Consider the following 12325-nt stretch of genomic DNA (forward strand, 5'->3'; position numbering starts at 1 on the left):
ATCGCTGATCTGTCAGAATCCTAATCATGCTTCATATTCAAGAGCATTTGTTTTCCTCTTTGAAAGATTTCTTGATCCCCAAAAGATGATTCAGTTGCTGTTTCTATCTACTCCTGCCTGAGTCTGTAATGACACCAGAATGATCTTCAAGGAGCATTCTTATTAATGTTTGGCTTGTGTTGTTTTGCTGTTTCCAAAAAGTTTTGCTTTTTGAAGTATCTAATCTTTCATTCTTTGTGAGAATAAGGATAAAAGAGGGATGTTGGTAGAAAAACTAATATCCAGGGCACAGATGCAAGTCTTGATGAAGAATCTGATTGAACCAACCAAGTTAATAGAGCTGGACTTGGCCAGGGAGGCAGAGGACAGGGAAACAGCCCTCCCAGACTCTGGCTCTAGCTTCCCTGCCAAGACATTATTATCTTTTTATTTGAACTATAATCATGTAATAAACTTGCCAGTGGCAAAGCAAAAAGAAAAAAAAAGGAACCACTTGTTATCTCTGATCCATCACTATCCTTAACAATATTAACTATTTGGAAATGATGACTAGAAGTTTATTTTGGGATGAAACTTAGGCAAATACTATACTATAACTGCATATATATGATGTGATGAAGGGCATCTCGGCTCCTTCCACAGTTCGTGGACATTGCTGCTATGAACATTGAGAAGATATTTGCAAATGACATTACAGATAAAGGGCTGGTATCTAAGATCTATAAAGAACTCCTCAAACTCAACATCCAAGAAACAAATAATCAAGTCAAAAAATTGGCAGAAGACATGAACGGACAATTCTCCAAAGAAGAAATACAAATGGCTAACAGACACATGAAAAAATGTTCAAAATCATTAGCCATCAGGGAAATTTAAATCAAAAGCACAATGAGATACCACCTTACACCAGTTAGAACGGCAAAACTTAACAAGACAGGAAACAACAAATGTTGGAGAGGATGTGGAGAAAGGGGAACCCTTTACAACCCTTACACTGCTGGTGGGAATGCAAGCTGGTACAGGCACTTTGGAAAACAGTATGGAGGTTCTGCAAAAAGTTAAAAATAGAGCTATCCTATGACCCTGCAATTGCACTACTGGGTATTTACCCCAAAGATACAGATGTAGTGAAGAGAAGGGGCATATACCTTTGGTTTCTAAAAGAAACCCAACTCTTTATCAAAACCAAGCTTAAGAGGCCAGGCTACGGTACCAGTTTCCTTTCATCTTGTTCCTGCCATGACTTACAAGACAGAAGCTAATAACCAAGGTTCTAATAACTCCAATGTTCTTTTTTTTTTTTAATAATGATTTTTTATTATATTATGTTAGTCACCATACAGTACATCCCCGGTTTTCGATGTAAGGCTCGATGATTCATTAGTTGTGTATAACACCCAGTGCACCATGCAATATGTGCCCTCCTTACTACCCATCACCGGTCTATCCCATTCCCCCACCCCACTCCCCTCTGTAGCCCTCAGTTTGTTTCTCATAGTCCATAGTCTCTCATGTTTCATTCCCCCTTCTGATTACCCCCCCTTTCTTTATCCCTTTCTTCCCTTACTGATCATTCTAGTTCTTATGTTCCATAGATGAGAGAAATCATATGATAGTTGTCTTTCTCTGCTTGACTTATTTCACTAAGCATTATCTCCTCCAGTGCCGTCCATGTTGTAGCAAATGTTGAGAACTCATTCTTTCTGAATGCTGTAATAACTCCAATGTTCTATTCCTCAATTATGTGAAGGTGGATTGTGACCTGTCTTACGGAGGTTTTGCGGTGATTAACCGAGTTAACCATAGAATGTGCTATCATGGTTCCTGTCATTAGAAATGTCCAATAAATGTCAGTGGCAAGATCAGAATAATGAAGATGAAGAATCTTCCACTTCAAAATCATTAAGCAAATACTGTCTGAGAGTAACTTTGAATATATTTTTTTCTCCTAGTGAAGGATGTTGCAGGATCTCACACATTCCAACATCTCTAAGTTCCGAGTCTCTGAGTTCATTCTGATGGGATTCCCAGGCATTCACGCCTGGCAGCACTGGCTCTCCCTGCCCCTGGCTCTACTCTACCTCTTAGCTCTCACTGCCAACATCCTTATCCTGGTCATCATCAAACAAGAGGCCACACTGCGCCAGCCTATGTACTATTTCCTGGGGATCCTGGCTGTGGTCGACATGGGACTGGCCACCACCATCATGCCCAAGATCTTGGCCATCTTATGGTTCAGTGCCAAGGCCATCAGTCTCCCTGAGTGCTTTGCTCAGATGTATGTCATACATTGCTTTGTGGTCATGGAGTCAGGTATCTTTGTCTGCATGGCTATAGACAGATATGTAGCCATTTGCAGACCACTACAGTATCCCTCAATAGTTACTGATTCTTTTGTTGTCAAGGCAACTGTGGTTATGGCACTCAGAAGTACCCTAACTACCATCCCAGTGCCTGTGATGGCTGCTCAGAGACACTACTGCTCACAGAACCAAATTGAGCACTGCCTGTGTACTAATCTTGGAGTCACTCACTTATCCTGTGATGACAGGACAATCAACAGCATCTACCAGCTATTTCTGGCCTGGACGATGATGGGGAGTGACCTGGGTTTGATTTTCTTGTCATATTCTTTGATACTTCACTTAGTGCTGAAGCTGAACTCAGCAGAAGCTGCATCCAAAGCCCTAAGTACCTGTACTTCTCACCTCATCCTAATTTTGTTCTTTTACACTATCATTGTTGTCATTTCCATCACCCATAGTGCAGCAATGACGGTTTCCCTCATCCCAGTTCTACTCAATGTACTACACAATGTCATTCCTCCTGCCCTCAACCCCATGGTGTATGCACTCAAGAACAAGGAGCTCAGGCAGGGCTTGTATAAGGTTCTGAAGCTGGACAGCAAGGGTAACTAACATGGAGAAAGGGTTCACTTAGGTAATTTACCCACATATTTATCCTTCTATTCTCCAGTCATTATGCATGGCAGAAGTACTATCAAAAAAGAGCACTGTAGCAGATTTTCAGATAATAGAACACATTGGTAGCAACAAAGGAAACTAAAAAAAACCCCACAAACAGGTGACACTTAAATTTTAAATCTTTGGGTTTCATGCAAAAATCTTAATGCAAAAGAGAGCCATTATAATGCTTATTGTCTCAAGGGATCCAAGGGAAAGGCAAGTAAGATATACTACTTGAATTTCCTCAGACCTTTTTGTTTCACATTATCTTTTTTTCCTACACATATTTCACACTCTTTTTTTTCTTTTTTAAGAATGTCTTTCTTCATTTCTCAGTTCAAGAGGAAGAAAATACTGATTGCCCAAATTAATTGTATTCATTAGTTCAAGACATTTCTGTACCCATTAAATCTTTTTTCCCATTATAAATGCCCAGGGAAGCATTCTTACTGACCATGTTTATTTTGGGAAATCCTTTCCAAAATAACTAACCATTATCCAAGATCCATATCCTTCATACATCACTCAGTTAGAAACTAAATAATGCCCTTGGATGCCAAAATAACAACAATTAAACATCATGAGAATAGTACACTGTTAACGGACTATTAAAATAAATAACCTGAATGTCTAGAAAAAAAAACTTTATGTAAATATCATCATAAATAGAGGTCTTTACAACTTGGTAAAACTTTTAACAATTGTATATGATAAGAGCACATTCATATTTTCATATTTTGAATGAGGGCATCTAAAATTATTAAACTACTTTGGAGTTTGTGTATTTGTAACGTGACTCCCATAGGTTCCGTGGTGATAAATTGGGAAGGAATGAAGAGGCAGTTTCCAGAATGAGGAGGAATGTTACTGGGGACAGTAGACACTGAAGAAGCAAAACAAACAAAACATTTCCTGTAATCTATATTGGGGTGCAGATGCACTTTCATGATTTCACTTCTTATAAAATGTATAGCAAATATTATGAATGAAACAGTATCAGGACTGTTTTTCATATTGCTGATGCATGGTTATACTATCCTTGAAAAAAAATTTCTATGATCATAAACAAAAGACCATGATTATGTTCGAGATACTTTTTTTTTTTAAGATTTTATTTATTTATTTGACAGAGACAGCCAGCGAGAGAGGGAACAGAAGCAGGGGGAGTCGGAGAGGAAGAAGCAGGCTCCTAGCAGAGGAGCCTGATGTGGGGCTTGATCCCAGAATGCCGGGATCATGCCCTGAGCCGAAGGCAGATGCTTAACGACTGCGCCACCCAGGCGCCCCTCGAGATACTTTTTAAGTCATTTTTAATCCTTTTATTCTTCCACCCTAGACTGCTCATTTCTTCAAGAGGGCTTCATCCACTTAAAGCCATCCTGCTATTCATTCCCATCTTATTTAGAGGCCTCTCTAAGTCATCTTGTACGCAACTCAAATCTGTTTTTTACTTACTGCTTATCATTTATCTATATTACCCTGCCACCCATTTAACTGTTGAATTGACATAGTTTGCAAGAATTCCGGTGGTAAAATAGAAAAAGATACAAACTGGTAGAAATAGACCCTAGGCAAAATATGAACAAGAAAATATAATCTAATTATAAAATTCACAAACAAAGTTATACCACATGATTTCACTCATATGTGGAATTTAAGAAGGGAAAAAAAGAGAGAGAGGCAAACCATAAAACAGATTCTTAACTATAGAGAACAAAGCGAGGGTTGCTGGAAGGGAAGTGGTCAGGGGGATGGGTTAAACGGGAGATGGGTATTAAGTAGGGCAATTGTTGTGATGGGCTCTGTGTGTTATATGTAAGTGCTGAATTACTAAATTCTACTCCTGAAATAAATACTACACTATATGCTAAGTAACTGGCATTTATTTTTTATTTATTTATTTATAAATTTTATTCATTTATTTATTTGAGAGAGAGGGAGAGCATGAGAGCACAATTGGGGGTGGGGGAAGAGGGGCAGAGGGAAAGGGAGAGGCAGACTTCCTACTGAGCAGGGAGCCCGATGCGGGGCTCGATCCCAGACCCTGGGATCATGACCTGAGCCAAAGGCAGATGTTCAGCCGACTGAGCCACCCAGGCATCCCCACTAACAGGTTTTTAAATAAAAACTCGAAACTTCAAAAATAATTTATGCTATGCTGCTTAAAAACTGCTACAAGTGGGATTTAAATTTTCCTTCAACCATTTTGGCTACAAAAAGAAAGAACTCTAAATTATAAGTTTCACAAAAAAATCAAAACAAGTTCTGGATAGGCCCAAGACTCCTAATATTGAGATGGGAGAGGTGTCATTTTGCATGAGTTGTAACCAATATAAGCACTTTTATAATTTATGACATTCCCAGTAGCATCTCTATAATAAAAATGATGAATGTTTCTAGTTGTTTCATATAGTGTGCCTCATAGGATCAAGGAGATAACAAGAAAAGAAGTTCCAGGAAATACAATTTTATAAGGTTACCATGTTGACATCATTGTGATCCTGGTATAAAGTTCTCTATTTTTCTTTCTCATTTAAGTGTTTAATTGTGGATATACAAATGAACGCAAAGATTGAATTTCCTTCAGTCAGTCCTTTGTTAATATCATAAATCTGGACTTTAAAATGTATTGAAAGTCATCAATACTAGTAGGAATAAGGGATAATCTGTTAGTGTAATCTGTTGTTAATTAGTTCGTATTTTTTAATAATCAACTAGTTAAATTTGCCCTAGACCAAGTCAAAAGATCTTTCATTTGCATTATCAAAGAACCTTCCTAATTTACACAATACAGCAGTTCATATCAATACAGCATATGTACCAGTTATACTGTCGGGACCTCTGGGCCAAATATGCCATGAAAAGATTAATGACTTATTCCCCTCGCTATCAATAGCATTTAACATAGTGTCAGAAGTACAGTGTAAGTTATAAATGAATACTTTTTACTGAGCAAGTACTTTTTCTTCACTTTAAATTTAACAGTCATTGACTTATAATTTATATCACAATTACCATGATACCTTGCTTGTTGTTATGTGTTAGATTTGCAACTTCTCTAAAAGATGGTAGTAGGATGGAAGAACTTCGGGAGTTGCAGGACTAGAACTAAGGGATCCACTGAGCCTTATGGAGCTACCCAGAGAAGTTTCAGGTCTATCTCCAGATCCTAACACTCACGGAGCTGTAGAATTGTGTTCAACTTCAGCAAGAGAGATAGACTACAGAGAGTAAGGCTTAGCACCATGTGCTTCCAGACCATGAGCTGTTATTAACAATATAGTATGTTTTAGCTTGCTAGAAACCTCAGGGTAGGAAATACCAAAACAAAAATGTGTGTTACACTGGAACCTTTGATACAGGATAAGAGAATAATTTAAAATGTCACTTAGTAAAATCAATTTCTGAAGCTTAACAATAATGTATGTCTGATATGATATAGCTCACCTTTCTAATTCAAGTGTAAAATAAAACGTACCTCATTCTTGTCGAGCAATTTTTTTTAAAATTAATATTACTCATTTTGTTTGAGTTCATGTTAAAGATTTGGGCTCATTCATTAGCAACAAGCTGGGGAAAAGCAGGTCTTCCTTTTATTGAGAGTTGATCCATGTTTCTAGCAATGGTAAATTGAATGATAGGTCTTACTCGCATGAGATAGAGATAAAAACTCTCATTGCATTGACATAGAAACTGAGATATGTCTCTAAAATGACTTCTAAAAATTGTATAAGTATCTTTACATGACTCTCTTTGCATCTAGATTTGAACTTTGCCTTGAAAGAGACTATAAAATTTTGATCGATGTTAAGTGCATGGTACAATGCCAAGCACCTTCTCAATATGTATTTTTGAGTAATGGAATAAGTTTTCACTATGAATTTATGTCACCATCTGGTATATTTTACCAACCACAAGATCCAAACCCAGTGCTGTTCCACATTATATTGACTCTCGTTTTTCATGGCCTTTTTAAGTTAGCAGCCAGTCACAAATTCTGTGATAAAAAAAGACAACTTGCAACAGGAAGATTAATGGGACAATATACAAACCCATTGCTGTAGTCGATCCTGAAGCCAAAAAATGATGACCACCATCTCCCTATTCTACTTCCTATTGTAGATTCTCCTCTTCCATGGCTGGGATTTCTGCTAGTTTAGGTTTTATGCCAAGGCAAATTTCTACATCTTCATCCCTGAAGGGACTAAAACCTTGGGTTTCTATGCCCTTTCCAGTATTTTAAAGCTATATTTGCCTATTGAGAATCACCAGAAATTAGAAACACCAAGAGGTCTGCATTAAACTCCTGGTTCCAAGCATTTGCTACCCTTCCCCACCAACCAAAATGCAGCAGCAACATATCTCCTCATGACCATCTGGGTCAAGTATTTCTGCCACTAGAGCTACTCTTTTCTCTACTTCCTGGCCTATAGGCAGGGCCATCCACAAATAATCAAGTAGCAGCCATAGTTTCGGGCACTGTGTCCCAGGTAGAAGGGGTCCCCTACACTTGGAAATTAGAACTTCTTACCAACAGAGACTAAATTGAGAGGAAAAAAAGAAAAAGCAAAGCATGGTTTACTAGGAATGAAAACAATTTAAAAAATACTTCTTTCTCTACCCATTGGCTTCTGAATGCTCTGGATTAGTTGCCAAAGACAGAAGACCGTGTAATTATGTACACAGACTTCTTCCACATGCCCCGCGACCCCACAGAAGGTCATGCTGGAATTAGTACCTTAGCTACATTTTCTAAGTCATGCTAAAAAAAAGTCCCTTTTTAAAACCCTTTTACTGAGATGTCTCACAATTTCACAAGGCTTCCAGACTTTTGCAGGAAGTATTAAATCCAGTTGAGTTGGACTGTGAGTTTAAGTGCATTTGGTTGGACGATACTGACAACCTTAACCAAATATCAATGTTAACATCACCAAAGTGGAATAAAATGACATCATCTGTCCTAGTGTTGTGATTAATTGAGAAGGGCAAAATATGTAAATATATTCCAAACTGCATAATCTGTATCTAATCATGAGGAATACTCAAACAAATCAAAGATGAGGGAAAATCTATTTTAAAAACTTCTAAAATATCGATTTTATAGAATTCAAAGAAAGTCAGTAAAAGTATTTCCATTAAAAAACACTGAATATGATAGCCAAGTACAAATTATAGCTTGGACTAGGGGGCAAGAAGTTGTGATTTAGAACATGATGGAGAAAACTGAAAGAATTTGTGTATGAACTACACATCAGCTAAAAATGTTACACCGATGTTAGATTCCGTTAATTTGCCGATTGCACTAAACAAAGAGATAGAGACAGGGAGAAGAGAGAGAAAGAAAGAGAGAGAGAGAGGAATTTGCAGCGACTACATTTAACAAATACAAATTCTAACAAATGAGAAAATTCAAAAGAAAAATGGACAGAAGATCTAGATACTTCAAAAAAAGAACATCTCAATGGGAAATATTCGTATGAAATGTTGTATGGCAGTCAAAGGGGAAACGCAAATTAAAACCACAGTGATTAAGTATCAAACAAACAAAAATCCAATATCATACAGGCAGGAGACATGCACAGACATTTTTTCCAAAGAAGATACAGATGGCCAACAGACACATGAAAAGATCAAGAATCGTCAGGGAAATGCAAATCAAACCATGAGATACCACCTCACACCTGTCAGATGACTGAAATCAAAAGGACAAGAAATAACAAGTGTCATTGAAGATACAGAGAAAAACCACCCTTGTACACTGTGGGTGGGAATGTAAATTGATGCAGTCTCTGTGCAAAAACAGTATGAGGGTTACTCAAATTTTAAAAATAGAATTACCATATGATCCATTAATTTCATCACTGGGTATTTACCCAACGAAAATGAAAAAACTACTTTGAAAACATACACGCACCCGTAGGTTTATTGCAGCATTAGTTACAATAGCCAAGGTATGGAAACAACCTCAGTGTCCATTGATAGAAAAGTGGATAAGGAAGGGGAGTGTGTGTGTGTGTGTGTGTGTGTAATAGCATATTACACAGCCATAAAAGGATGCGATTATGCCATTTGCAATAACATGGGTGGACCTAAAGGTTATTGTGCTAAATGAATTAAGTCAGACTGAAAAAGACAATTACCGTAAGATTGCATTCATATGTGGAATCTAACAAAATACAAATGAATAAACAGAGGGGAAGTGAGTAAGTGGATGGGTGAAATAGGTGATGAGGATTAAAGTGTACACTTATCATGGTGAGCACTGACTAATGTATAGAATTGTTGAATCGCTATATTGTACACCTGAAATTAATATAACACTGTATGTTAACTACACTGGAATTAAAATTAAAAACTTAATAAAAACATAAATGAGTGAACAAATGAACAAAAGCAGAATCAGACCTATAGATATAGAGGACAGACAAACAAACAGCATAAGGAATACAGTCATGATATTGTAATAATGTTGTATGGTGACAGATGGTGGCTATGATTGTGGTGAGCATAGCAAAATGTATAAACTTCATGTGTCAACTATTATAAAAAATGTGAAATACATGTAAAAAAATGTGCTATCTTGCGCTGCAGTGAATTAATCTTTACACATTCATCATTTTGTAGCAGCAAACACTTGTCGTTTAGAAATACTGACTCACTGAGTTATGCAGGTCTTCCAAATGTCGGCATAGTTTATTTTACAATAATATCACACATCATATGGACTCTGGAAAACTCATTCTATATTGGTAAAAGGATGAAACTGAAAAGGGCAAATTATAGTTTAATACTATGAAAATTGTGATGCCTAAGTTCCCCAAGATGGTCTTGAAGCCCGCAGGGGTCCATGGACAACACTCAACAAGTGTTGTATTAGATGTTCCAGAGAAAAAGGGGAGGAAACTGGAGATAGATCACTGATGATCGGTGTGCCAGGAAAGAGATATTATTGAACTGAGAGATGATAGTGGAGAGACTATATCCAAGAAGTTTTCACACCCCCGGGTACACTTGAGCATTAGTAAGAGTGCCCATGGTATTCTTCGTAAGAAATTTTATTCAAAAGAGGAAACAAAAACCTGATATCACTAAGTGAAGAAAAATAAATCAATATTGAGAAACAGCCTAGGTGTTTTGAGTCATATATTGCATTTATTATGAAGGGCTAAGCTTTACATTGTAAGCATCCTTAATTCTTGAGTAAATTGGTCTGCAAAGTTTTGACAATATGATGTTTCCCTAATGCCATTCTTTTAAACACCATGACTGCCAGTTTTATCTACGTGTTATCAGCCTAATTCATAAACTGCATTCTAGTTTCAAAAACTGCCCAGGCTGGAAAAGCCATTTTGTTTCTTCTCCAATGGCGAGATTACAAACATAGGAAAGACACATAAGAACTCTCTCAGAAGGTTAAGAAAATATCTTGCATGGATACATTAGAGAAAATTTGTAATGAGCCCATATCAATTACTTGACTAAAATTAGAGATGGAGAAAAGTAAGGGGAAGGCACTGGGATATAAATCCAGAATTAGCAAAAAAATTCCCTACTATCATTGCAGAAAACATACTCTGGGATAGACCTTGACAATATATGATACCTCACATGAGTGAATGTATGATGTCACACATGAGTCTTCTTTGTTGTCTTTTCATTCATCTTCTACTAATTTCAGTTGTCCTGGATATGTGTACGTTTCTCACCCTGGAAGAGCTTTATGACACTGTCTCTGATCTGTTTTGTCTTTACCCCATACACAATGGGGTTGAGAGTTGGGGGAAGTAGAAGATAAAGATTGGCCACAATGATGTGGAGAGAGGGGGGAATGGTGTGTCCCCCAAAACGGTGGGTAAAAAAAGTGAAGAATGCTGGAACATAGGTGATGATGATGGCAGATATATGGGCAGTGCAGGTGCTGAAGGCCTTCTGCCGAGCATCTGCTGATGAAAGGCTGACCACAGCCCGGAGGATCATGGTGTAAGACACAGATATACAGCAGATGTCAAACACTCCAATCAGGAGGGCAACCATCAGACCATAGATGACATTGATCTTGATGCTGGCACAGGACAACTTCACCACTGACATGTGGTCACAATATGTATGGGAGATAATATTACTTTGGCAGAAGGGCAAACGCTTGACCAAGAATGGGAAGGGAATCATCAGCAACACACCCCTCAGGAAGGTGGCAAGTGCAGCTTTGGCAATGATAGGGTTAGTGAGTATGGTAGCATAATGCAGTGGGTAGCGAATGGCCACGTAGCGGTCCAGAGCCATGAGCATGAGTACACCAGACTCCACACCAGTGAACCCGTGAACAAAGAACATCTGAGCTAAGCAAGCATTGAAGTTAATTTCCTTGAGATTGAACCAGAAGATGCAGAGTGCATTGGGTAGCGTAGTGGTGCAGGTAACGAGGTCAATGAGGGACAGCATGGCCAGAAAGAAATACATTGGGTGATGTAAGGACTCCTCGTGATGAATGAGGTACACAAGGCCAAGGTTTCCCACAAGGGAGATGATATACATTGTGCAGAATGGGAGGGAGATCCATACATGTACTCTTTCGAGACCAGGAATTCCATTAAGAATAAAAGATTTGGGGGCAACATATGAATTATTGGAAACCAGCATAACTAATTCGGTAGAGGAACTCTATCCAGAAGTCTCTATCCTGAGGAGAAGGAATTAAGAAATAGAAGTTTAATTCAGAATGTCCTTGAGAATGCAAACTTAAATTTGGAATATAGTTACATTCATAATAGCACCAACAATTCTAAATAAAATATGAAAATATACCATTTATTGAACAATACTACATTACGATAAGATTTCTAATGTTTTATAAGCAGTCTAAATGTACTTGTAAAGCACAAAGTTGTGACTGTTTTTTGACATCAAATACAAGAAGAAACTGAAGGACAGAGATATCGAATGATGTAAGTGTCATAAAACTACAGTCCAGGAGAGAAATGACTTTTATGTATGACTCTAACATTCACGCAATCAGTTTACTCTGCATCCTGGTTTGAAAGAGTACCTAGCTTATGATAGCAAGTTATCATTGCATGAAGGAGGGCCTGAACTTTGCTCAACATATTAATGTTGTGTGGCAATATGTAATGGGGAGATTATGGTTATTTATATCAAATAAGCTATTGCTTAAAATTTAGGTCTTTCCATACCAATTCTATGGCTTGGTGAGCTTTGCTTCACTCTTGAAGCTCAGTGACTCATCTAAAATGTATGGCTATTGTTACCGTCCTCAAAGAGTTCTGAAAAATAATCAGAAGTTTATTTTACTCCTAGCTTAGTATCCTGGTGAATTGGGTATAGTAATTCGAAATACAAGC

At 37.7% G+C, this 12325-nt stretch overlaps 2 protein-coding genes across 2 annotated transcripts; one reads left to right on the forward strand and one right to left on the reverse strand.

Moving 5' to 3' along the window:
* Window positions 1–1958: 1958 nt before the first annotated feature.
* On the forward strand, window positions 1959–2918 carry LOC103680089 (putative olfactory receptor 56B2). The gene has a single exon (XM_008709628.2). The coding sequence runs from the start codon at window positions 1959–1961 to the stop codon at window positions 2916–2918; it is 960 nt and encodes a 319-aa protein (XP_008707850.1).
* A 7672-nt stretch (window positions 2919–10590) lies between these two features.
* Window positions 10591–11768, reverse strand: LOC103680038 (olfactory receptor 52N5). The gene has a single exon (XM_008709564.1). The coding sequence runs from the start codon at window positions 11604–11606 to the stop codon at window positions 10641–10643; it is 966 nt and encodes a 321-aa protein (XP_008707786.1). The 5' UTR covers window positions 11607–11768; the 3' UTR covers window positions 10591–10640.
* Window positions 11769–12325: the final 557 nt, after the last annotated feature.

This window comes from Ursus maritimus, unplaced genomic scaffold, assembly GCF_017311325.1.
Source record: "Ursus maritimus isolate PB19 unplaced genomic scaffold, ASM1731132v1 scaffold_16, whole genome shotgun sequence".
Taxonomy (NCBI): domain Eukaryota; kingdom Metazoa; phylum Chordata; class Mammalia; order Carnivora; family Ursidae; genus Ursus; species Ursus maritimus.